At 39.8% G+C, this 27,821-nt stretch overlaps 1 protein-coding gene across 3 annotated transcripts in view; it reads right to left on the bottom strand.

Moving 5' to 3' along the window:
• Positions 1–27,821, bottom strand: part of khdrbs3 (KH domain containing, RNA binding, signal transduction associated 3) — a 124,431-nt gene that overhangs the window by 53,132 nt on the left and 43,478 nt on the right. For all 3 annotated transcript variants that reach the window (XR_004102901.2, XM_031287197.2, XM_035993229.1), the window contains exons 2-3: positions 15,807–15,925; positions 5,137–5,253 (exon numbers count right to left, since the gene is read on the bottom strand). Coding sequence is in view for 2 of the 3 variants with exons in the window: in XM_031287197.2 (XP_031143057.1) it covers positions 5,137–5,253; positions 15,807–15,925 (236 nt within the window). In the remaining variant the exon portion in view is untranslated. The remainder of the gene's footprint in view (positions 1–5,136; positions 5,254–15,806; positions 15,926–27,821) is intronic.

The following is a 27,821-nucleotide window of genomic DNA, read 5'->3' as shown; positions in this document are numbered from 1 at the left end:
TTGACGCCCTTAAAATGGGTTTGCATTAACGCCGTTAATAACGCGTTCAACTGACAGCACTAGTTAGTACCCTACCTGTATTTACTCTGTATTTATGGTTTGTTTGTTTGTTTGTTTTATTTTATACTTGTAACCTGTATGCATACATTTTGTTAGTGTCAGCACTAGGACAGTGTTTATTTAAAATGTGTCTGAATAATCCTATAATGGATGGGCTGTGTAAGCGGCCAGACACGAAAATAAACATTTCGTTCACTCATTGAATTCATTCATTTATTCACCTTTAGGGAAGACACAAATAAAATCCCAAGAAAAATTTATGAATGCTTGAGTTTGCAAAAGGTGAAGGGAAAGAGCAATGAAAGGCATTAAGACACTGGCAATGACAAAAGAATAAAACAATGAGGCAAAAAAACAATAGGCTGAACAGCTACTGTACTGCATGAGTGGGACTCATATGACAATGTCAATAGATGGACATAGCAAGCCTGTAAGCTGGTAAATATAATAAAATGGGTAATTTGTTGCAAAGCACTGTCAGCCTGAACGTTCTCTCCCATTATTCATATGCTTGTAAATGTGATTTCAATTATATTATCTCTAGACCTGCAAATGATAACGGACCGAAAATATATTTGCAAGCACACACAGCTCGGTTAATTTTTCCGTATCATACAGTCCTTACATATCCAGAGCAGTCCTTTCACACAATGAAGGTATTTCAGCTGGCAATTAAACCTGACCAAAAGTGAAACAAAGTGATTGTTTTGTCTATCAGGAAAATTAAAGCGGGAGTGCAAGTCCCAGGGAGGAAAATGGATGAGTTAATCATGGCGCTAACGAGAAGGGGGGCGCGGAGACACAGATGCCTTTACATCATCCCACTCTGACAGCGACAGGACAACCAGGCGGGGAGACTCTGACTCCGACAGCTTGGCGCCTTTCAACCTCTCTGCACTCACATTGGTGTCAACACGAGATCAAGGTCCTGCAGCAGCATATATTTGAGCAATTATCCAAGTTTCTTTGCAGTGTCTCTGCCATATGTAAGAGTTTTAAAAAAGGGGAATGTACTGAACATTGTACAGTTCATCCTCCAACACATCCATTATACTGTATCTTCCGAGTAGCAAGACTACAATTACATTATATACATCTAGTGTCTTCCGCAGAGAGAAAACGGAACATTATCTCCACAGAGTGCTTCACATGGTGCCTCCTTAATGGCAAAAACGGCTTTGTTGCAACTTGACTAGTAAAAGTCTTGAAAGTAGACCCCTCTTTTTGCTCTGCGGTGGACAAGCTTAAAACTATGACACGCAGCACCAGTGGCGGCGCCAGAGATTTTTTTTTTCTGGTGCTCTGGGGTTGCTCGACGTTTCAGTGAGGGTGCTCTGAAATTTTGAGTTTCCCTTGACACTCGTAGCCTACACACACGTGCGCAGATACGCACCCACCTCCGCAGCGGTTCACTAAGCGAGCGAACAAGAGGGAGAGAGAGATTGATGTTTTTCATACACTAAAGTTGCCTATACAGCACCATAGAACTCTGATTAGCCCACCAAACATATTTCAAATACCAGCCAACAAGCCCAGTGTACACAATCATTACCGCAGCTTGCATACAGTAGCTTATATTTGCAGAAGAGTAATGCAGCAGGCCAAATACACCACACACACAAAAACGTACACACATGCATCCTCACAGTATTCATACTCTTCGTCTCGGTTGGTGACAGGTTCAACATATCTCTCAGTCTCATTTACAGGTTTTTTGAAAAAATCTCCACACGTTGACAGTTAGGTAGGATTGGGCATCGAGAACCGATTTCTTGTTGTGTTGCAGCCTTGGAGCACAGTTAGCGGCGCTCTAGTGTGGCTTTATTTTATGGTGAAAAAGCCCAGTATAACTGCAACCCACCACTGAATCAAAATAAAATGTTCCTCTTATTTGTGAAATAAGCATGTGACCCGTTTTAATTCCACGCCTCGAAAAATTGGAATCAAGAATCGATAAGAATCGGAATCGAAAGGAAGAATCTGAATCAGAATCGTTCAAATCCAAACGATGCCCAACCCTACGTTTACGTGGTAAAAAACGACCCATTGCTATCGTTACACTCACTTTGCTTCTTTTAACGGCTCCAAATATTGCGCTCTTCTTCTTCTGTGTGAATACGTTACTGCGGAAGTAAGGTCAAAAGTTGAACGTGTGCTGCACCCATTGGCCGAATAGTACCACCTGTGTTTGCTTCATGTTTTTATTCTAAAAAGAATTGGTTTGTTTTATTATTGTATTCCTTCGTTTTTTTAACACATTAACGAAAATAGTTTTTATAATTAAACCACAGCAATTTCTTGGGGTTGCTGAGGGGGTGCTATGGGAATCCTAGGGGAAGTTACAGCACGCAAAAGCCCCTCCCTGGCGCCGCCTATGCGTTGCGAGGCTGAAAACAGAAAGTCAGCAACCAGCTGAAGATAAAGTACTCGTTTTTTGGCAAAAGGTGTATCCCCCCCCCTTAAAAAAGATGAAGTAGTAGCACACGGAGCATCCCCGACAGAAAGCTGTCAGTCATAAATCCTGCAGTGGGTTTGTGCAGACAGTAACCGGCTGCTGAGGTCAGCACATCTCCATGACAGATCTTTTTCTTCAGGTACTCCAGTAGAGTCGACCATCAAAGAGTATTGATCAGAGTTATCAAATAGAATGTGCTGTACAGTATGATAGCGAGAATCATCGCCACCAACAAATCACGCCTGGCAAACAGAGGGAGAGGAAAGATGCAGACGAGCCAAGTGGAGTCAATTTATTCTCTGTTAACCAGTCCAGTCTGCAATCAATTCTGCTTTAAAGAGACATTTATATCCTCTCTTTATGTACTGGGATGATCATGCATGATTTAAGTCATTCAACTGGATTTTGTTTAAAGTGCTCATATTATGCTTTTTGTCTTTTTCCCTTTCCTTTATTGTGTTATATATCTTTTTTGTGCACATTATAGGTTTACAAAATGAAAAAGGCCAAAGTCCACCCCAAAGGGACTTACCATCTCTAACAGAAAACACTGTTCACAAACTGCTCCAAACAGCTCTATTGTAGTCCAGCCTTTACTTCAGAGACAAACGTGGTCACTTTGTAACACACGTTATAATGCTCGCCTAGCTGCTAGCATGGCACGCCCTCATACTCTGCTTCTGACTGGCTAGTAGTCCTTACCTAGCTACGGAGCATGTGCGACTCGCAACATAGGTTGAACAGAAGTGAGAGGTCTCACTCTGTAGCTAAAACAGAGAGCTCAACACACAGGGTGAAAAGAGGAGCTGCAGCAGTGTGCAGTACAACAAATATATGGTGTTTTCTGAAAATTAAACCACATAAACCTGTTCTGATATAACTTCTAAACACAATTTAGTAACTTTACGTTTCAGGGCCCTATTTTAACAATCTAAGAGCACGGAGTGAAGCGCCTGGCGCAGGTGCGTTTAGGGCGTGTCCAAATCCACTTTTGCTAGTTTGACGGAGGAAAAAAGGGTCTGTGCGCCGGGCGCATGGTTCAAAAGGCTTGTACTTAGTGTCTTCATTAATTCATAGGTGTGTTTCGGGCGTAACATGGAATAAACCAATCAGAGTGTCATCTCCCATTCCCTTTAAAAGACAGGCGCGTTTGGACCTTGGTGCATTGCTATTATGATGGCAGATTTGCACCGTAATATTTGTAATATTTAATATTTGTAATCTTTTGCATGTTTGTGAGCTGCTGCGCGTCCCTGTGTGTGTAACAAGCATAGTGTGTGCGCGCTGTGCATAAACCTAGGCGCATTTCACTAATGTGCTGTTAAAATAACAATAACAATAAAAATGCTGCGCTTTTGACTTTAGACCAGGTTTTTGTTGGTCAATGGCGCGATCACTTCCCGCTGCCTCAAAATAGCAATACGCCAAGAATGCACCTGAACACACCTCCCTGTAAGACTAGCACACCCATGGGCGCAAAGATGGGTGCAGGTGCATTTGCTATTTAAACGACGTGGGCACTGGACGGTCTTAAAATAGCAAAGACACTTGCGTCGGGCTATGCGCTGCGCCGGGTGCAAGAGATCAGCCTTTTCATAAACCCCATCCTTTTCTTTTACTAAAAAGTAGTAAAGTAGTCAAAGTAGACAAAGTAGTCCATTTATGTTCAAATCATTATGAAGCATTTTTCTCATCTTGTGACATAGCTTACAGGAAAAGCAAAGCATACAACTAGAAAGTGTTATCCTGTGTACGGTCTGCACTTGATGGGACTGTGTGTGTATGTTGTTGATTACGAGAGAGCAGGCTTTGAAAGATGTCAGGCGTGTTTGGCGATCCCCAAGATTCATTCACATTTCCATACACTTTTGAAAGTTGTTTTTCAAGATGAAGCTGTTTTTCAAAACGGTATGTGACCCATGAGCTGTCAATCGAAAGCAGTCGGAGTTCCTGGGGTGATCTGCTCACATCTGAATATTTCAAATGAGACCAACATAGAGCGAAGGTTAACGTGAAGGGAAAAACAATTCATCATGAGATTTGCTCCATGTGATCATATTTCTTATGTTACAATTATGTAAAACATATTGAGTACAGTACAAACTAGCTGCAGCTAAATGCTTCATTCATCTTTACAATGAGATGGTTTTAGAAAAGAAAAAAATCATTGGTTCTTGCCTTTAAAATGTGAATAGTTTCTTCTTATATTAGTATTTTATGATAGTGAACTAAATATTTGGGGTTTTTAGACTGTTGATCGTGCTAAACGAGACATTTATGGGCATTTTTCCAGTTTTTGCTGACAGTTTATTGACCAAACTGATTTTTGTGGTGAAAATTAGGAGGGAAATTACTCAAATTAATTTTCAACTGTTTTCACAATTTAACTTTAGAAATGATGAAGCACAAAGTCACCTTGTGTAAATGCGTTAGTTTTTAGAAAATCCAAATGTTTAGCTGGACTTTCATTGCACCTCTTACAATGAAACGTCTCTTTCTTCACCTTGAAGGTAAGCCTAACCTGCCTTCACTTCAAACCGTGTGACCGCAGCAGACCAAGATGAAATGATGTGCAGGTAAAGGAGTGAAAGAAGCAAGGAGAGCGGGGACTGCAGTGTTACCTTTTCTTTGTCTCTCATGGATCCTTTTCCGAGAATTGACATCTTTGTGAGAGTGTCCTCCTGTAGTCTCTTTAACGAGTTCCCGCGTGGCCCGAGGAGTTTGCCGACAAAGTTAAACTGCAACAGAGAGCGAGAGTGCCGATCAATCAGAATCTGTGTGTTTGAGATAAAGAGCAAAGGACATTTCTTGTGCTCAAGCAGCGACTGAAGTTGATGGAAACTTATCGGCAGTTTTTCCCTGTCCGTGTCTTGATCAGTATGGAAGCATCTCAACCTGTGTCACCTTTTCATGGCTTATGGTTTTGTATTGCATGAAGATAAAGGACACCATGAAGTCAGTCAGAGGTGCTTCAGCCTAAAAACATTAATGCTATATCCTGCATTTATATCGTCACCTTCCTAAAATAATGGCTCATGTCATTTTTTTTCAGGTTTTTCAGAAAACACAAAAAACTGAACCAAATACTGAATATATATTAATTAATAACTTTACTCATAAATGTTATGACAATAGATGACTATTGACATACTAATAACAATGTCTGTAAATTATGCAACATAAGAGGAATAAATTACTTTTTTTTAAATCCATATATATATAATCCATAATGACTTAAAAAAAATAATATATATATATATAAAAATGTTGACAATTGGTAAATGCCATAATGATGGTGGTATAACAAAGAATTTCAAGAAATGGAAATACCCTGTAAATGTATTGCATTTGCAATGTAAATAGTATGAGACAGTGGAATTCTTGTAACAGTCAAATAAAATAGACAATGAATAGTAAAAGATTAGAATGAAAAAAATAGAATATGAATAAAATATGCAATAAAAAGAAGAAATATATATATAAAAAAGAATCTCTATTGCATTAATTCAAGTGTCTTTTTAGGAGAATATAAACTGTAAATAAAAGCATAGATTGAATGCCTTCTGTCAGCCCCAATAACCTCCTACAAGCTGCTAATAAGATAGAGAAGCCTGTACCTGTATGTTGCCTGAGAGTTTGAATCCAGGGCAAAAAAACTCCGAAAACTAATTACCAGGAGTCCATGGTAACAACTCCAGCTGATCAACTCCTCTCTTCTCTTCTCTCTCTGGACATTTTTTATGATTTAATCAAACCCCCAGTGGAAATTAAATTATTGTAGAGCGGCAACGATTGATCGATTAGATGTCAACTAATAAATTAATCACCAACTCTTTTGATAATCAATTATTCTGATTTTAAAAATGCTCTGATTCCAGCTTCTTAAATGTGAACATTTTCTAGTTTCTTCACTTCTTTACTACAGTAAACTGAATCTCTTTCAGTTGTGGACAAAACAAGACATTGGAGGACGTCAACTTGGGCTTTGGGAAACACTGATCGACTTATTTGTTTTACAATTGTCTGATATTTTATAGACCAAACATGTAATCGATAAATCAAGTTAAATAACCGACAGGTCAATTGGCAATGAAAATAATCGCTAGTTGCAGCCCTAAATTATTGTACAGAGTAATAATTAATAGTCCAGGCATGTGCAATAAGTCTAATTAACAAATGACCTATGTCAGAAACTGCAACCAACATACGTGTTTTTGGGCGTATGCCTTAATTAGATAGATGATCTTAGAGACATGATGGGACATAAGGAGACAGTGAAATGTGGAACAACATGCAACAAAGTTTCCTCGCCAGACTTTAACAGTTCATGTACTGCACCTCGACCCCCAGTATTTAGGCCCTCATGTGAGAAGGAGGGGCCCACAAAAACACAAGAATACATAGCCATGGATGCAGGGAGGGGCCCATAGAGGTTACCTGCGTTCAGGGTCCAGAATTTTGTGCTACACCCCTGGGTACCAGTACCCAGCGCTAAGTTTTTTTTCGGTAGCCTACATTCTCTCTGTAATAACAAAAAATGAATTTCAGTTGGAACAATGAGTCCAAACCTATGTATAATTTTTTTTTACATTTTGTTATTTATTTAGAACATTTGACACACCACACCAATGAAACCCCTCCCAAACCCATCCCTAAAACTTTTCGCCTGTCAGTCTGTCACCAGGGAAAAGAAAACGCTGTTGTCTCAGAGCAAACATCACCGCGGCCGCTTTCTTATGTTATATTCCGTTACACCACTATTGTATATTAAACGTCACTTACAATGTATTGATTAAAATGTATTTAAAAAAAAACATTACACGTCATAACATATTGTATTCATAACACAAGATTTGGGCTGGGTCCTGACAGACTTGCGGCTTAACACATTTCCTCAATCTGTTGAACTGCATGTTCCTGAATGTTTGATATAGATATTCAATGTGCAACATTACCATAATGCGCATGTTTGAGCTAACATTGTACGTGACCGCCTCTGGCATGTCGCCGTCTATCAAAGGCTTCCTGGCTTCGATTACTTCACAAGGTCACCGCTTTTTTAGCAACAAAAACCCCAAATGTTATGCATTAATATGTCGAGGTATGCTGTGTGCAGACACCCATCAGAGTGATACAACCTTTACACAGGCAACACACAATTCCACCAGAAGCTTGACATGGTTCGGGGAGACAAAAGGAGAGCCATGCTTTTCTCCCCCCTCTCCATGTTTTCCTCTACCAGTGAGTTATACAGCTGTCTCCCTCAACTATCTAGGTCATCAATTAGCAAGCAGGAGGTAAAAAAAAACCAAACAGCCAGTTTGGTTTTACACCTCACCTCACACCTCTCCTCTGCCTATTGTTCAAAAAGCGAGTGCTTATTACGAGGCTCCTGCCAATTCCTGGGTGAGGTATTGGAGAAGCAGGCTTTAGTGATTCGCTCTAATGCAGTAAGTGACTGTTGGGTTTTTATCCTGGCCCGGCTGAACTCTGAACTATGTTCTTTCAACCTTTATAATTACCCCAAGTCCTGTGGCTGGATGTGATCATACACGGCCTTGTTCAGCCCTTGCCTCATGATAAAGACCATAACACGTTGTGCTAATTCCAACCCTGTACTCGCAAATGGGAAAATTAGCTTCTTGCAAAGTTATAACCTTGGACTGATTTGTAATGTTCAAAAGCCGACTTGACTCGCAACTGCGGGTCGGGGCGTCCTCTGGTAGGTCTTCATGGGTAGCTACTGTTCTGTGATGCTACAGGGTGCACGCAGGCATCGTAAACATGTTTAATGGCTGCAAGAAAAGTGTGACCCATCTCATTAAAAAAATGCTCTAATGTGGTTAAACAAAGAAACCACGATTACATAAAAAATTGCGGTTAGACAGTTATGGGTAACATTTTACTTTCTTGTCAACGGTGCAGTTACATCTCCACGCCCTGGTAGTTGTTCTGTGTGCTATTGTATAGTTGATTAACTGTTAATGTGTTACGTTAACATACCGGAGACCTATTCAGCCTGTTGTTCTATGTGCTATTGTGTAGTTGAATAACTTGCCTTTCCAGATTAAATGTCTGTTCTTGGTCTTGGATTTTGTGAAATAAATTTCTAAATAAATGCAACTTATAGTCCAGTGCGACTTATATATGTTTTTTTCCTCTTCATGACGCATTTTTTGACTGATGCGACTGATGCGACTTATACTCCGGAGCGACTTATAGTCCGGAAAATACGGTACATAAGAGTGACATGACACTGTCATGACACATGAACTCTAACCCTAACCATAACTTGTCATGACAAAAACCGAATGACAGTCACTAAAAGAAGTGTTATGTCATAAATGTTTATGACTTGTTTATAATGTTTATGACACATTCATGACAGTGTCATGTCATTCTTATGTAGATACCTTCAAGTAAAGTGTAACCCGGTTATGTTATAATTTTTAAAGGCCTAACCTCCACTGAAATTTGCACATTAATTAACTCCATAAACCAGGACACAAACTGTTGGGTCAGGAAAATTAAATTTAAAGTTATCTAAGCAAACAAGATAGGTCCTGCCTCTAATTTTAATTTAAAAAAAGGATCATCAAAGGAGACGGCGCTACTGGGGCAAACGGAGGTTGTCAGGAACTGTTTTAAATGTGCCGAGTTTAACCGATGTCCTGCGCATCCATCATTACATAGAGCCTCGATCACTGAGCTGTGCCCTCTCTTGAACAATGTTTTGCGGAGCAAGATCACACAGCCAACATCTCGCCGTGTTACTACACCTTTTGTGCATCCCTTCCATCCTTCTGACAGGTTGTCACAGTGTCCGGGCATGTTTGTATGGATGTCTAAGTCCTCGGTCTACCAACAGTGCTCTGCACTAATGGATAAAAATGCTTGAACAAGGAGAAAAGTTGGTGAACAAAGTGCCACTGTATTGCTTTCCATATCATAGTGTAGGAGCCATATCAACTGTGCACACACGGGCATCAGGCAGAGAGCATAATAGAGCAAATTCACAGTAATGGAACAATTGGACTGTGAAACAGAAATAAATGATAACATGAATTTTACTCTGCAGCTCGTTTGTGTTTCTGTGAGACCAGGGACGGAATTCGATGTTGGCTCGTAGGTTAGCTGCGGAGAGAATAAACGTCCCTTTTCATTTAGAACATACTGTACAATGTTTGAAATATATTTAGAAAGATAATCTGAATGAGAAAGGCGTGACAATGTTCTTGATCTGAATTATGATCCAGTAAAATGCATCAATACTCTGTGCTTATCAACCGATTTCCCAGAGGAACTGAAGAAAAACTCCTCCTCTGTAAACTTTCAACTTTCAATTAAAGATGACTTTATTAATTTCAGAATTTGTAAACAATGTGTGTTAACACAATACATTTCCTGGCAAGTTTCTAATTTAATCACTCTGTCAATCCAAACAAAAATGAATTAAAAGGCACACGAAACATAAACAAATGTAAAAGTTTATGGAGAGTTTCTTTTCTTTTTTATTCACATTCTTAAATTGTCTTGTCCCATGCCTTCTTGATCTCTCCTGCCACTTCTGTTTTAATTGTTTTTATGCTGTTTGTATAAGTGCAAAATAATAAAAATGTAATTATTGGTGCACTCATTGAATAGGTTCAGACACTGTGCAGGTGATAATACTGAAACGTCCCCTGTGTGAGTCCGGCAGGGGACATTTGTTACAACTAACTCTCCCTCATTTCCTGTTGTATCTCCACTGTCTCTAATAATGGTTTAAAATGTCCAAAAAATACTTGCACAAAAGGATTTGGTTAAGTTGGAAGGGAAGCCCAAAGATAATAATACATACTGTTACAAACATGAATGGATTACCACCCTTACTTCCCTAAAGGGCCACCTCAAGCTCAAGCTTGTGGCAATTTGATTTGTTGGGATTTACTTTGAGAGTATGTTAAAAGGCACCTCTAAAGCACAATTGGAACTGGTTAACATGCTAATGGCCTGTTAACACTGTATTACTTGATATTAAAGGTGCTGTAAGTAGGATTGTGAAGATCCAGGACTTGGCCAAAGAATTTGAACATTGACAACTTCTCAGTCCCTCCCCCCTTTCTGCTAAAGCCCAAACGGTCTCCTAAGCCCCTCCCCCCACAAGGGAGAATGAATGTGTGTGCATGAGCAGTGATTGACACACAGTAAGACCCCCCCCCCCCCCCCCGGCCCTGATTGGTGCATCTGAACAGGGAGCGGTGGATTTTTGCAAATCACACCACAGGCTGTAGGTGCCAGAGGAGCCGGATTGTTTTTTAAATGACCTGCTTCATGTAGTTCTACTGGAACATAGGGTCAGTTTCAGCAAATATGACAGAAAGTTAGTTTTATAAGTCTTACCTACTGCACCTTTAAGACTCTATAAATGTATATCAAAGAATTTCTATGGGATATACTACTAATTTGTCGTACATTTTGCTGGGAAATGTAATTGCTACCTGGATTATGGTTTTTCTAGCAGCTCCCCCACCCCAGAACTTTTTTACAACGTGATCTCATACACTGTCTTGAGCCACTTCAGACAGGTGTTATAGAGTGACGTGATGTAATGGTATTTGTTTGGCGCCATTTTTAAATCGTGATTATTTAAAAAGAGATCATGCAGATTTGCTTCATCTTTGTTTGACTAATGCCAGTAAATGTCAGAGAGAAGCCTTAATCTGGACATTTTAACGCATCATAACCGCCCAGTCGATGCGTTTGCAGAGGCGCACACGCGCGTCTCCCCGTGTGGGCAATCCTCCACATATACGAGTCTTACTGAACACATACCAGTAATCCCTGCCGTTTATCACAAATCAAAATCTGTCTGACTCCCACTGTGATTGATGTTTTGGTGTTTCGCTAATGCTTTAGTGATCATGAGGGATTATGTGACTTAGAAAAAAACAACCTGCCTGGGTTCTCTTGCTGGTTTGTGGCATTAAACTGTGTGAGAGGATTGTGCTGCTGCTGTCCATAATCACCACAATACAAGCTGATGTGTTTAATCACGGGTTGTCGCCTGCTGCTCTTTTGTGGTGTTGGTTGCACCAAAAATAAAGACAAATACAATACAATACAAAAAAAAAAAGAGACTGAAAACAGAATTGGAATTTTTGCACCATATTCATCTGAAACAAAATAAAGTCATGTGGATGATTGGAAAGACTGGGGACACAAGGAGAGGAAGCATGTATGATTAATCACTAAACATGAAGGGGGTGCAGGGTGGCAGAGAGGCGACGGGCACATCTGAGATCTTTTCATCATTTGCTGAATGGAATACTTGCGAGCCTGGCGAAAGGTGTGCTCACAGAGAGCGATTGTGCTGAGGACAGCAGGACAGGAATGACAGCAGAAGGATAAATCACCGCTCCCGGCGCAGAGAAAAGCCACAGTCTGAACTGGAAATAAACCAGTGGGACTCCTTACGCATTGCTAATGGCCTGCGGTACTTTCTGCCAAAAGATGCTCTCTGAGAGAGGGCCCACAGATCCGGCAAATGTACAGATGAGCGCTGATAGTGCACCCTTGCTCAAAAGGTGGGATATTTTTAGTTCCTGAGTAGGTGTAACATTATGTGTAATACTGGTTAAATCAGGATTTAAAATCTTACTCTCTCTTTTTCTGTTGCCACAGTTAACATTCAATCTTGTAAAAAAAAAAGATTATTGTGTGAGCATCTATTCGACAGTGTTTGCTGCAGAGCTTACCCTACGATGTTGAAGTGTCCATTCCAAAACAGAACTACACCATAAGACGCTCCTATATCATGACTCATACCAATATCTTAGAAAGTGAAAAACTACATCAGTGTTTGGTATTAAAAATCATCGCTGAGGAACAGCTCCATCACAGAGAATCAGCAGCCTGGAACTTGCTGCCTGGTGTCCTTGCACGCTTCATTTTGATAAAAAGCTATGTGTGCGGAGGATGAATTTAACCTCTCTGCACGTGCTGCTAAATGGCTATTTGGAAAATGTCTGTGCCACTTCAATGCCAGAAGCCAAAAGGTGATGCTCGCAGCTCAGGAGAAAACCCATTCAAGTCAGAGCGATCACTCTTGCCATTGCTAGCTGTCAGATAGAACAAATTGAATTTGTCTTCCTTCAGTGGCTTGTTGGAGCTCTAAACAGCGTATTAGTGGCTCTACTTATCAAAGCTGTCAAAGCAAATCTGTTTAGCTGTGAACCTAGGTGACTTAGGTCAACCTCCAGATGACACTGCATACATTCATACAAACAACAGCCAGCCCTCAGGGCTCACCAAAAATGAATGTCAGCTCCTCAGAGTGCATGTCAATACCTGCTGAGTATAACGACTCTTTCTCAGAGTTCATGCAAAACCACCCAGTGAGCTTAGATTTGGTGAATAGCAGGTACAAAGACATTCAGACATCCACGTTGAAACTAGGTCAATTTGGGTTTGAAATCCAAACGTTTCTAAATGTTTGGGGATCATATATTGTTTCAACAGCCTATCAATGACTATATTTCAGTCAGTCACTTACAATCGATATTTGTTCTCATTGAGTGATCTGATATCAAAAAATCCCAAAATCAATCTTTTAACATATGCCTTTTCACCACGGATAAAACCATGCACCATTAACCTGGTGCATTACAAAAAATATTTGAGGTTTGGTTCTTGCTTGCTCTTTTATATCCAAGCAAAATTGGTATTGTGACTGAAATCCCCCTAACCTAATTGTCAACCTAATTGTCAATCAATCAAATCTGGACCTTGTGAATCACAATCGAACCAATTAAGAAAATCATTGGCAATAGCCATCCCTAATTTTAGTTTTGAAGCACGTCTTAACTACATGTTGAAATATAGTCACTGAAATGCGGTTTAAATAATGGCTATGTAAGCTAGCATCTAAAAAACTACGTATGTGCAGTGTAACTTGCACAGACCGATAGCAACATAGAAATGTACATGCACATAAACATGTACAGTTAAATTGATAGATTGGACCTTGGTCTATCCAGTCACTGCAGTAACTTTAAAAAAGAATTCCCTGTTGAAAAAGATCCATATACAATGCACGGTGGAAAATACAACTGAAATCTTAAATATACGAGATCTCCCTACATTAATAGCAGTCTGGCAATCCAACAACGTCATTACATCTTATAAATGGTTTGTTCAAATTCATTGCATGGCTCAAACTATCAAAAACAGTAAAGTTTTTATAATTGAATTGGACCATCCACAAAAGGGATTAATCTAGATGTCTAGACAGTGTTTCAGCCATGCTAGCATTATGGCTCCATGGATGGCAATGTCGGTCACTTGTCCACCACTTGTCCAGACTGAAATATCTCAAACTTGCCATGACATTTTGTACAGACAAGGTTCCCGCAGGATGAATTATAACTTTGGTGATCCCCTGACTTTTTATCCTGCCCCACCAACAGATCGCAATTTAAATTTTTCAGATGCTACGGATTATGACTAAATACCTGCAACAGTAATGACATTCCCATCAGCCTCAGCTAATTCGCTAATTAGCAAATTTTAGCAAGCTATCATGCTAAGCTAAATTGGTGAACACGGTAAACGTTATACCTGCTACACATCCGCATACTAGCATCGTCATTATGAGGATGTTAGCATGCTACACTTAGACTTCTGCCTCACAGAGCCACTAGCATAGCTGTAGAGTCTTGCTTGGCCTGCCAATCACCAAACCAATGCTTATAGGGGATAATCAGGGATGTACAGTAGAGAAGGTGAAACAAGGCTACATTCAGAATTTGTCCTCACAGCAAGTACAGTAGTATTAAACTGATCTAAGTTGGGCGCCTGGTTAGCTCACCTGGTAGAGCAGCCACCCATATATAGAGGATTACTCCTCAACGCAGCAGCCGCCGGTTGGACTCCGACCTGCGGCCCTTTGCTGCATGTCATTCCCCCCTCTCTCTCCACTTTCAAGTCTAATATGTCCTATCCAAGTAAAAGCCTAACAAAATCACTCTCTTTTACCTTTCTGATTGTTTCCTCCTTTCTTACACAGACAAATTCCCAGTGCTCACAAGTTTTGATTTTCCAGTGACAATTATTGTAAATGAAAGAGTGTTGATTGAGGATGTCACAGAGCTAAAACAGCTCTATATGGGCTTTGCAAAGCTACCATGAAGTGTTAAATCAATTGCGTAAACAATGGGTGTAGACAATTTATTTACACCCTGCATGTTAAACTGACATCGGCGTTATTTTACAGTGCATGTCATTAACATTTTAGTGCTATTAAGCAGAAAAGCATGTTTTGAGGGAAACTAAAGCCAAATGCACCTCTAGAACTGTATTGGTTCAGTGTTTGACTCCTGCGCTGTGTTTTCTCCCTGCTGTCCCCTCTCTATCCACATACTGCAGGTTACCGCTGTCCTTCCCCCTGGAGGGCTGAGGTGAAAACTTGAGCGATGTTCCCGTCTAAGAGCGGCCCTCTCACTTTTACAACCAGCCTCCCCATCGTGCTCCCAGCGGGAAATCCCTGTCATGCAGCGAGCGCGAAGCTCCAATAAACCCTGCTGCCGGTGAAGGCTCCATCGTGGTGGGCGAGGCTAAAGTGCTTTCAAATGTGGCAACAGTGTTATCGCTCAAAACGACTTCACGTGGAGGTCATCGCGAAGCTGACTGTCTCGGACTGTGTACATGTGACTTTTGTGCCACATTGCAATCGTACTCTCACCCTACAAGCTATTCATTTTCATTAAAAAAATTAAAAAAACTCTAGAACTTGAAAAAGACCCATAAGTGCATGCACCTACCAAATAGGAAATCCACTGCACACTCAAGAAAATGAAATCAAGCGCGAGATAATTCCTTTGAATCATATATTCATAAATATTCATTGACAAATTAATATACCCAGTATATTAATCGGTAACCAAGACATCAAAGCGTCATTGACCAAGGTCAGTGTAATAGAGAGGTGTGTGTGAGAGGGAGGATAGGGAGAATTTACACTTGTAACATTTCAAAAGCTAAAACTATTTTTCAGACAGGAAGTAGCATCCCTAATATAGTTTTACCCCAGTTCTGTCAGCCGACACCCTGCCTGCACGCCGTCCTCCAGATGTTACATCTAATAACATAAAACGTCAACAAAATGTGTCAAGTGGCTCTTGTGAGGGATCTAAATCAAAACCAGAGCGACTGTAGTCGGCTTCATTATCTATAAATATAACAAACTAAAATTCTCTATCTGTGCGAATCCCATTCTTGGAGAAGTCTCTGGCGGTGGTACTACAGCACTTACTTTAGGAAACTGCTTGACTGGTATTAAAACTTTCTGGCCCAGTTTCATGTTCTTGTTGATGACGACGTCAATGAACTTCTCCTCTTCCTTCCCCTCATCTTTCTGAATTTTTTCGATCTCTAGAAAGAGGAAAGAAGAAAAGTAATGAGTCGGTGTTGACAAGCAGCACATACTGTATACAAGAGCGTAAAATGACTGTAGTGACAACTAATGAACATCTTGTCTCATGTTGTAGTGTGTTGTGATGCATAAAGTACAAAAAAAACACATTTCACTTCAAATGGATCTTTCTTACCCACAGACAGCAGTTTTTCTCAACTGTCTGAAAAGCCTCGCATACATTCCTGTTTGAAATTCCTCAATTAATGATGTCATTGATTGAGAATGCCAGCCCAGTTTTTCATTTGTGCTGCCCATAAGTGCTGACATGGGCAAGCACAACCCACCCAGTGGCTTCTTTGAATGTGGTTGACCAATCACAACAGAGTAGTCCAGCTGACCAATCAGAGAAGACTGGGCTTTTCACATAGGGTGTGAGTGTTTCAGGCAGAGGAGCTGCAGCAGTGGGCAGTATGAGAAACAGAATAGGTTTTTTGAACATTAAAGCAAGAAAACTTGTTCTAGGCTGTCGGGGGGTGCAAGACAGGAACCTTAGTCTGTTGCTTGGACGAAAAAGAAAAAAAAAGCATTTTAAAAACTGGACGAATACTGAAATATCTAGGAAAATAATCAACGGATTAATCCATAATGAAAATAAGTATCAGTCAAGCTCTATACTTTACACAAACATGAAATTGCTGTAAATCTTTTCATCTCACTTTTGGGAAGAAAGTAAGTAAGCAAATTTCCCAAATGTTAAAACTATTTCTTTAATCTGATAATCTATAAAAATGTAAGAAAAAATTCCAAAGGCCCCGTACAATTTTCCCCAGGCGAAGTCTTGATACACTATGATATATAAAACCAAGGATTGTATTTGATAGAATCAAATCAGTGAATATTTATGTTTAAATTTTCTCCTAATTGACTCATTTTCCTGGGCAGTAGTCTGCAGATTTACTCAACCCATTAAGGCCTTGTTAACAAGGAATGCTAGATCCCTTCAGTGTCATTCATCTCACCTATTGGCTGAGTCTCGATCATCATAATGCTTCTTAATTTGAGCAGAGATACCGATTTAATTGTAAAGACAAAACGGAATGGGGAGGACACTGGAGCACGCACCCCCCCGGGCTACCGAAAATGTTGGCTGTCACGCTTCTTCTTATGGGAGAGGTAGACTTTGATGTATTTGGAGATGTAACCTTGAACGTTAAATCAGATGGATAACATCTGTGTTTCGGTGCCAGGGAAATGGGTTTGTGGCGAGGGCGGCTGAGAGGTGCGGGGAAGCAACGACAAAGACTTCAGGCTAAAAGCCCAGCAGGGGAAAGGGTGAGGCAGAGGGCGAACTCCATCACAGATTTATTCCTCCTGTTCAAAACCCCTTTTTTGAATGGGGAAATAAATACGATTAAAACGGAGAAGTCACAATGCTTTAGCTTTACACTTTTACGTTTTAATAGAGATTTTTGAAGATGGGTTCAGAATCAGATGCGATGGTGATTAGATTCAGACAAAATAAGCTGTTTCAATGACAAATTCAAACATGTTCACAGACACCACAGATACACCACATACCCATTTTTTCAATTACCGCAGGTCAGGAACGAGCTGAGCACATCAGCACTGCAAACTAGAAACTACAAAGCCAATAGTGATTTCTCAACAAAGCTCTGCAGCAATACATTTGCAGAATGTAATTAAAACCTTTGATAGGAGTTTTAACGAGGATAACAAAGAAAAACACGTATCAGTGAGATGGAGATATCTTTTAGCTTCGGTTCATCCCAAGGGGGGAAGAGAGTGCACACGTTCTGAGAAAAGACAACATTAATATTTAATGCATTGCCTAGCAACATTCCAAGACGGCGTTTCCTTCTTCCACCAAGCGTTGTCCTCAAAACATTCAGGCTCTGATGAATTGGGAGATTGTGACTGAGATTGTGTTTCAACTGCAAATCATTCAATGTTTTTTTTTTTTTTTAAAGCTTACAGCACAATTTCTTTTTTCCAACTCGCCGGCAAAGAAAATGTAGCATTTCAAGTCCAAAGTTTAAACAGTGCACGACAATCAATTAGCAGGTGTAATAGGCAGCTGAACTGCAGCTTCAAATGAGCTCACCCCTCTGAACATGCCAACACAGAATCAGCTGGTGTGAATTATCAAACCGCAGTGCTTCCAAAAGATCTTGTTTGTGTGACACGGTTTATGAGGGAGAAAATGTGGCAACGTGAACCGAGAACCACCTCTATCTCTCAGTCGTTACCAGGTGCTCAATAGAAAGAGATTTAAACATGCATCACTGACACAAGCACAAACGTGCCTGTTGTTTTCTCTTTTTTTTTCCCACTTCCAGCTCTATGAGACTCCTCTCTTCTGGCTGCAAATGGATAGTGAATAGCGTGTTCTAATTTGGCCGTTGGCGAGGCACAATGCATACCTTCATTCAATTAGTGCCTTGGAATCTTGCCTTGGAAAAATATCACCAGGAGTCTTTTTCTAGATTGTTGTGGATGCTGTCCATGTGAATACACACTTTCCATTCAAAACAATGCTGACTTGTGATATGTGAAGAATAAAAGAAATTCAGTAGGTTGATAACGCTCTTAAAGCCAATGTGCCGCCGCTGCTCTGAGACCTAGATTGATGAATTAATCAATATTGAATTAATTATTTAATTTTGAGAATTTCCTTTAAGATATGTTCTGTTTGGATATTTGCTCCAGGGAAAGCCACTTGGCTTATATATTGCAGCATATGAATGTACATCTATTTCCCCTGATGAGGTTTGTTGCTGCTGAAACACGTCGGTTATTAATATTGCTCGAGAGCAGCTGAATTACTTCCATACCTTTGCATCCTTGAGTCCTGAATCCTTTTGGGTTTTCAGACTCCGAAATGCTTTAATACAGTATATGTGAGGGACAATGCAGAGCGAGCCGGTCATTATTTTCAATGAGTACCCTGACAGGGTGATGCAGGACCCTGAGGCAAAAAGGAGGGGTCTCGAATCAGCCTTGGAGGCCTATGATCAGAACTCTGTCCATGGCGACGGTACGCTATACAGAAATAACAGGCCGTGGAATGCGGTGATTGGCCAATCAGAAGCGAGCATTAACAAAGTAGTAACAAAACTGTGTAATCACTAAGATTAAAAGATAAGTCTGGGTTATTAAAACGTGGATATTATTTTCCTGGTTTTGGGAACAAGGTAACATCGCTAAAACAAAGTCAATTAAAAATAGCTTTTGTGGATTCAAAAAAAAGTTTTACAAACACAATAGGGCTGCTCGATTATAGAAAAAAATCATAATCACGATGGTTTTGGTCAATATTGAAATCACGATTATTTAACACGATTACTCATTGGCTTTTAGAAAGAGATGTTGCAATTATTAAATTTAAGGATCAGTGAAACGGTTAAATAAATCAGGAGTGAAAACACCTTGAACTGTGAAATTTCCCTTAATACTTGTCCCGTTTTTTTACATTCAGAACACGAGACAAAATAAGAGTGTACTTGTAAAACATAATGTGCAAAATAATCGTTTTTTCTCGATTTCTCTATTTTAGTGATTGTTAGGAGCCAAAATCGTAATCACGTTTAAAATTCAATGAATTGACCTTGTTTGCAGTTGGCGTTGTCCTCTCAAACACTTTTACGGGTGTCTCTTTTGTATTGGGGGTGTGTGGGGAAAATGCTTTTTTTGGACCACAAGGGATGTTTTAAGCTTACCCCCAACCTTAAAGGCCAGTACAAAGAAGATAAGACCTACACTGTAATAAACCAGAATTTTCCTTTACTACTTGTTATATCAAACCATTTTGGAACCTCAGACAATGAAAAGGATAACATACTACACTGTGTACATTTGCAGCCCCTCTAAGGTACATGACTCAAATTAAAAGAATGAAAAGAACTCAGCTGCTCTCCAGCAATAAGAATGTTTAATCAGCAACAGCCCTCATTAGGGAAAATGGATATACATACATAATATGTATGTATATCCAGCCTCTTGGCCCATATATTGTTGCATATTATGCAACAATATATAGGGCAAGGGGCTGCTCCTGAGCACATAGACAAGAGAGTCAAACCCAACCGAAGAAAAGCTTCAATATTCAATATTTCCTTTATCCATTCCATTTGGGTGTCTGAGCAGCGGAGACATATTGACTTAAGGGAGCAACAGTGTCCGTCTTTTTGGTTTTCGTGGGCTTTTCTTCTTTGTTTTTTTCAAAGGTTTCCCTTGCATTAGATAATACAACTTAACAACCTTTGCACACATTAAAAATATATTTACAATGTGTCCGCCTGGGTGACGACACCAAACATTGGGACACCATCCCAGCTGTGTGCTTTTCTATTAGAAATGGATTCACTTAAAAGCAGCTCTGTGATTTAGGCCTCCCCATTTAAAATTCATAAGGTGGGTAGATTTTGTGGGATTATGCATGCTGGAGAGTCGAGTTGGGGACCAAGGCAATTGGGTCATTAAGTGTACCAATTAAATGAAGGGGTGCGATACATCATAAATACAGTATCTGCACACCGGGTGTATCCCTTGTTACCAGACTGACAGTACCAGATAGTGAGGCTGCTATGGAGAATCCCTTCACCAAGAAAATGTAATAATAATCTCTATCACAACAGTGAGTGCCGCTTCAAAATGTGAAAACTGATTCTGAGATTCTTCTATTACATTAAAGTCTTTGAGTCTCTTTAGAGTAAAAAATACCTAGCCATTTAAATCCATTTGCTTTGCACTTTAATTGTGTCATATTTAATAATGATCATGATCAATAAAAGAATGTCCTTAAGCTAAACTCTAGTTGAAGACAAATGGATGCTAAATGTGGCAACTAATGTGACTCCAAATTAGACAAACAATTGACACAACTAATGTCTATACCAAATCCCTAGCCAGTTAACTTAGCTTAGCATGAAGACGGAGGAAAACAGCCAGCGTTGCTCTCTTCCCAGTTAACCAATCACTTTTAAAGGCGTACTAATGAACATGTTGTATCTTGTTTATTTCATCTGTGCAAAAACCAACATGTAAAAGTGGCACTTTGTGATTTTAGCAGGCACTGTAACTATCCCTTACCAAACAACAATTTATCAATCCACCAAGTGCTTCTGTGCTACAGTAGCTGTTTCCACCTGCTTGCAGTCACTATGCTATGCTAAGCTAATGGTCCCCTTGCCCTAGCTCCATAAATATCGCACATACATGGGAGTGGTATCAATCTTCTCCACTAAATCTTGGTAAGAAATCCAATGTGCATATTTCCCAAAACGATGAACTATTCCTGTTCATGTTAATGAAACAGATTCAGAAAAAAAGGACATTCATCCATTCACCCAATGTATACTGGAGTGTAATGTAAATGCACTGGGTGAAAGGCAGAGAACACCAATCTGTTGAGAACAAATTACAAATTGCTTTCCAATGCAATGCAGGGGAATGTTTACTTGTTACTCTTTGAATGATCCTAAAATTATATTTCCCATTACAATTACCAATAATATAAAAAATGTTAAGACCAAGTGTTGCTTCTAATTTAAATGAGAAAAAAAAAAAAACATTGGGTCAGCAGTACACTAATAAGGCAGTCCGGGTGCCCTTACTGGAGCCTCTTTGGCAAACAATATGTGTGAAGCCAACACATATAATGAGAAGTACATTCTCCCTGGTGTATGCACTGATTCAAACACTAATTATCCGAGACCTCACTGTGGCGTTGGATGCACAAGGGTATTCTGACACCAGTTTGTGTCTCAAACTTTGAATAAACTCCACACAGACTTTTATAGATCTTATGACACCTTTTCATGATGTGGGTGAAAGCTGTAGATGAGACTATTGGCGCTTACCCACTGCTAGTACCAGCCGCGGTGCCCCGTCCTCCATTTTCCATTGCAGATTTAGTACCGCCTCATGCGTGAGGCGAGCGTGGCTGGTCGTCATAGCGACGCCGCAGGAAACTGCCGTGATCTAACGCGACACACACACACACAGAACGTCGAAGGTGTGTTGTTTTTGATTCTCGGCATGTGGCTGTTGCCACAGCCAGAAGACTAATTTAGTTTCAAAAGAAGCTGGAGGCAGCAAAAAAAAAACACAGCTGGCTAAACTATTTAAAAATGGCGGGTTTGTTCAGGACACCCCCACGTCTGTCGCTAGCAATGATGACGCAGTGATTAGTGACGATTCTCTCCGACCAATCAGTAGTCTGCAGGTTTTCACGTCAACTTGTGGTATCGCCTCAAATTGCTTGGAACCTCGACGGAGGTGATGCTAAAAAAAGTACCTGTTGGCAGGTACCAGGGACTTTTTTTCATAAAGGAAAACCAAAAACGGCGAGCAGAGTCGAGGCAAGTCGAGCAGCTACCGTGTAATGGAAAAACGCCATATGGTAGCATGAATGACTGTGTTTTCTTTCACAGAGCGAGTGGAGCCACATAACGCCATATCTTGGTTCAATTCAGCCGAACAGACTTAATAGTACATAAAAAAGTGTTTCATGCCACATTTTGTTTTATGTTAGTGGCTCAACCTACAGGTAGTTATCTAACTGTGGTATTTATCTCCATGTGGTGCCCCATGGCAATGTACATCTCTCACAGAAACCTTTTAGCAGCAGTAAATACTGACTGTCAGGAGTTCCATCCGCCTTAATGCACTGTTCATAGACATTCCTTTGGTCTATAATAACAGGAGACACATTTGATATTTCAATTAAACAACTTGGTATGGTGTATTTTATTGTGTTTGATGTTGACTGTCAGGTGTTGAGTTACATTTGTTATCTCAAGGCGATTCTGCTCGCATTCCTAATCATGAAACAACTAACAATCTTTCTATATTCATATTCAAATATTCAATTGTATTTTATGAATGTTATTATTTGCACCGTTCTTCATTTCAGCAGAGCATAGACAGGATGCACCTGCATCGAACAGCTTAGCTTACAGTGTGTTTTCCTGCGTAAATAATTAAATTGAAAATTGGAAGACAGTGAGTTTCTCTTCTGCTCCAACAAGCGTCTGAGGCAATAAAAATGTATCTGCTCTAAATAGCACAATGGTGGTTTAGCGGCAGCTTTCTGCCACTTCATTTATGATACTGATGCTGTATGCGACTGTATGCGGCTCTCTGCGGCCGACAGACTAATTATTTTGTTGTTTTGCAATTACGGGTCAAATAAATGAAATGCTCAAACATGAATACTGCATCATTATTCTCATTTTCCATTCCACCAGAACATACCTATATAAACACAATCAAAGGACATCGAGGTCACTCGGAAAGTTGAAATATTCAAACTAAAATGTCAGAAACTTCTGGATGGAAGCTTGTTCACAAAAACAGAAAGTCCTGTACAAAAAAAAATATATTTAAAGGCCCTGATAACCGTTTTTCTCAATCAGCTTCCTATAATGAGCAGTGGGATCTTACACATACACATTTTTTGGAGTATTTTGCGAGAGCTTTGTTTGTGTTTCTGGTTTTGTCCTTGCTTTTCTTGCTGGTTTGAAGTGGGCAGGGATCAGTTGGAAAAATGTTATGTCATGTATTTCCATGCACCAATCAGAGTTTAGCAATATTCAAATCAATGTCTTTAACTTCACCATTGGTTGTTGCTTATTTAATCATGAATATTAAAGCACCACACATTTTGCTAAGTGGTAGTTATGGAATAATGCTAAATGCTAAAACATAAAGTAACATTAGCACACGTAGAAAAGAGTAATAAAGTCAGTGAACTGACTGAGTAATGGTCAACTACGAAGCAATATCTGGTTAAATTTTCTAACAAACATTGGCCGCAATAAGCTACAGGTCATACCAGACCAAGTATCTAAGGCTACAGCAGCAAAACCCCTGGGATTATTTAATTAAGCAAGAATTCACATTTTAATTCTTATTAATTAAACTTTTAATTTGTAAGAGGAAGAATGTCTTCTTTCTTCTGTGTTTGGTGTTTTCAGCCCCCAATGTCGTCTTCCAGGCAGCGCTGCCTGGAAAGCACTAGGATTAGGCAATGGTTAGGGTTAAGGTTAGGGTTAGGTGCCTTGAAGTTGACGGTCGCAGCGCTGCCTTGAAGTCGACGTTGGGGGCTTAAAACACCATCGAGCTATTTCTTCTTTTTAAAGTTACATAAATAAACTTAAGAATTAAAACCACATTTTCAAGGGCTTTCAATGAATCTCAAAAACACTGCAGATTCATGTTACTTAATCGTCCTTTAGCTAAATTACAAAAATGAATGTATTTTAGCACTGCAGCATTTTCTGTGCATATGCCCAAATGTATCTTTACTGTTGTCTAGAAGACAATAGCAGCATTCTTACTCATTCTAGGTATAAAACAGGGCAACGAAGACTCCCTCAGTGTATAAATACTAATCCAGACAGTCTTGACGTATGAGAAAAAAATGGAGTCAGTCCCAGTCGAATAAATTAAGATAAAACTACAGTGTTTTGGACATTTTTCATGTTGTTGCTTCATCCCATAAAGACTGCACTGACAGACCGTGAGGGTTTCAGGCAGTATGGTCAGTGCCAGAAACAGTTTGCCCAACACACATTTCATGTGTGCTACCCTTGTGACCACACACATTTAGTGTGAATAATAGTGTCAAGGCTGTGACCCTTGAAAGAGAAACGCTAAGGCTAAAAAAAATTACAAAGAAACGCCTCGACTCGCTCCTGTCCTGAAATCTCAATTTCACTCTGGCTCCTCCATTGCCTTGACAAGGTCAGGCTGGCAGCAGGAATTCGTCTCGCCCCCTAATCTGGAGATTACATTCTCGACGGCCGGGCAAGGCCCTCCCTTCTTCCCCTTCCCTTTCTGCCTCTCTCCCTGCAACCCTGCCAGCCTGGCACTCTACTGCGAGGTAACGAGCCAAGACCCGCTTACAGTGCAGAGATAATGTCCACGGATTAAGACAGAGAACCCCTCAAGTGGTGCCTCTTTCATTTCAGTATCCGGCCTGTGAAGCATCATAAATACATCCAGCCAGTCAGGGACTCCGTTCTGTGGATCTCTGTGGAAGTCAAACTCTGTCCTCTTATGGAAGCTTATGGCAGCAGATGATCTTAAGCCGCCAAACTCGGTGGTAATGGCAAGAGCATTAGACAAATACAAAAGAACATTTTCACGGCAGAAATCATGGGATCTTTAGGAATTCACAAATTTAAAACAGTTGTGTAACAACATTAAAAGTTCCCTGAAGATTCCCTTGGGTGGCTGGGTTGTTCAAAGTGCACCAGCTTGTTTTTGAGGCCTTGAAGGGTTCAGCTCTTCTTAAAGATGCCAGAAGTGCTACAGGCTTCTAGCTGGTGTGACAGCATTCTGTGTACTGTAGGCCTGTGTTGTTTGCTTATCATTAGGATAGTTGCAGGGTGTATTTATCTTGGCACCTGTTCATTTAAAGACATGCTCGCAAGGGGATTATCAAAGTGTTCTCAACCTGCCAGAGGATTTTGCTTTACAAATTTTCCCTCATCCATGAAATCATGAGTAGCTGCATTAGACAGCAAAGCGTAATAGATGGAGGTTTTATATGATAAGGCATCGACAGTAAGTTTCTTGCAAGTATCCAGAGTTGTACTCGATGTCTGTGGGGTTATTTGAGGTCACATGTGGTTTAAAATGTAATTGGTAGGGATTTTCAAAAACTAGGTAAAGGACGAGAGAAAGAAAAAATTGTGAAAATTAGCAAACCAACAACACGCTACATTCAATAAAAAATAATTTGGTGTCCTTAAAAAGGTTTCCTCATAATATGTTTCCAGGATTTCCCTGCCTGCATGAGAGAAGTTAGTGCATTCTCTCACCATACTGGTCTTTTAAATGCATTAGCATTTATATTCCCACTGAGTAGTCCACAGGGGCAGATGCAGTGAGGTTCAGATGAAACCAACAGACGTGGGGACGTGTTTGTGTGGGCATCACTTTTTAGCCATAACCCGACTAAACACTAAGATCCAGCTCATGCTCCTCAGGTGATAAAGATTTCAATGCAAATATTTGCAAATATTGGACACAAACTCAGTGATTCATCAGGTACCATATCATGAATCAACTCTTCAATTCATCTTTGATAAAGCAGACTTTTTGGCACATGGGGACACTTTTGCTGAGCTGTTAAGAAACAATAAAATGTCCATTACTGCATACTTACCAGAGAAAAACTAATTCTACTGATCATATTAAAACAACTTTGAACATGTAATTGAGCAGTCTCAGTAACCTTGCTCATGACGGAAGTGCTAAGTGCATTAATGGATATTATAATAAGACACATTGTGTAACTTGCTGACTATGCTACATACAGTGGATGTTAGTTCCTAGGTAAATGTATAGCACATTCTAAACCGTAGCCTACAAGAAAAATGCTGAATATGCAGTGAGTTTGAGCTTCAAACATACTATATAGGTTAATAATATTCTCCCCCATACATAATTCAAAATATTGCTCATCATAAAATATTCTGTTTTCACACAATAGATTAGAAAACATCAAACTGCTCTAAAGTTTCCTAAAAGCATCAGGATTAAGCCAAACTCAGTTTTACTATAGAGGGTTTGTAGATCTATCAGAGAAGTTATAGATTAACACACATGCTGTATAATAGATTTCCATTAAAATGATCTTTCAATAACGGATGGACTGTAACTGAAAACATACAGCAGCTGCCCCTTAGCCAAAGCAGACTCATTTTGCATCTCTATCAAATCCGATAGTTTTCTGGCTGCTTTTAGGCATATGCTGTATCTTCTCGGGTTGCCATAATGTAAATATTATATTGGAGAACGTGGTAAGGGGGGGCACAAATAGTTACTGAGTATGGAGCTAAACTGGAATCAAATGGGGGCTGAAGACTCTGAAGTGAGAAGGAACGGGCCTGGCCACCCCAGGAAGTGGCAACGCTAGTTACAAGAGTGACTAATGTACAAGATTAGTTACAAGAAAGCACGGTTTAAAAAAAGAAAAAAAGCTTTGCAAATCCTTTAAGGGAGGAAATGCATTCAAGGCGTTTGTTACCTAGACCTTAAGGACACACAATGCGTTTTGGTGAGTAGCACTGAATGTAAAAGAAAACTCTACAGGACACCTTTAATGACAGCATTTAAAAAGCATGATATACATTCTTTTAAACTCGTATTTGTGGGTGCATCATTACTGACCATGGCAAACACTCTACTAGGGCTGCAGCAATCCATTATTTTAGTAATCGAGTATTCTACCGATTATTCCATCGATTAATCGAGTAATCGGATAAGAAATACTTTTGTTTTATTGAAGAGCAATAATATACAACAGTTTGGTTTAATTTTCGGAAAAAGGCAACATTGTTATTGCCTACATTGTTTACAATATCATTTCCCAAAAAACTAAACATATTAAGTGCATTTAAGTGCCAAATTACATTGTTTTTAAAGAAAAGCAATAACAACCTCAAACTAAGGCATATATTAAACATACATAAACATGACCTTAAGCTGTGCAACTTAACTTTCAGAACTACAAGTTTCAACCTGAGACTGATCTGTATATAGGCCTGTATGTAAATGTTATACTCAACGTATTTTCATTTATATATTTGATGACAATGTCACACAGCTCTGTTACACTTATGCTAGTAGATCGTTGATCAGCTGTTTCTCCGTGAAGAGAGAGAGTGAGAGAAAATGGTGCGCAACAATCAGCTGTTTTTCCGAAGGGATAGTCAACAAGTCGGTTCTTTAGATCAGATTGTGGTCACCACTACGTATTTTCTTGTCTTTGGTTTTGGTAGTTGTTGTGTTTGGTGTGGTTTCATCGTCCAGACGACTCTGTGATTTACTTTTGTCGGGTCGGCTTCGTGGAACGGATGATTAAGTTAGACTCAATGTTTT

The sequence above is a fragment of the Sander lucioperca genome, chromosome 16 (assembly GCF_008315115.2).
Source record: "Sander lucioperca isolate FBNREF2018 chromosome 16, SLUC_FBN_1.2, whole genome shotgun sequence".
In the NCBI taxonomy this organism is placed as follows: Eukaryota; Metazoa; Chordata; class Actinopteri; order Perciformes; family Percidae; genus Sander; species Sander lucioperca.
Note: the sequence above shows the minus strand (reverse complement) of the source record. Positions and strands in the feature narration are given on the sequence as shown.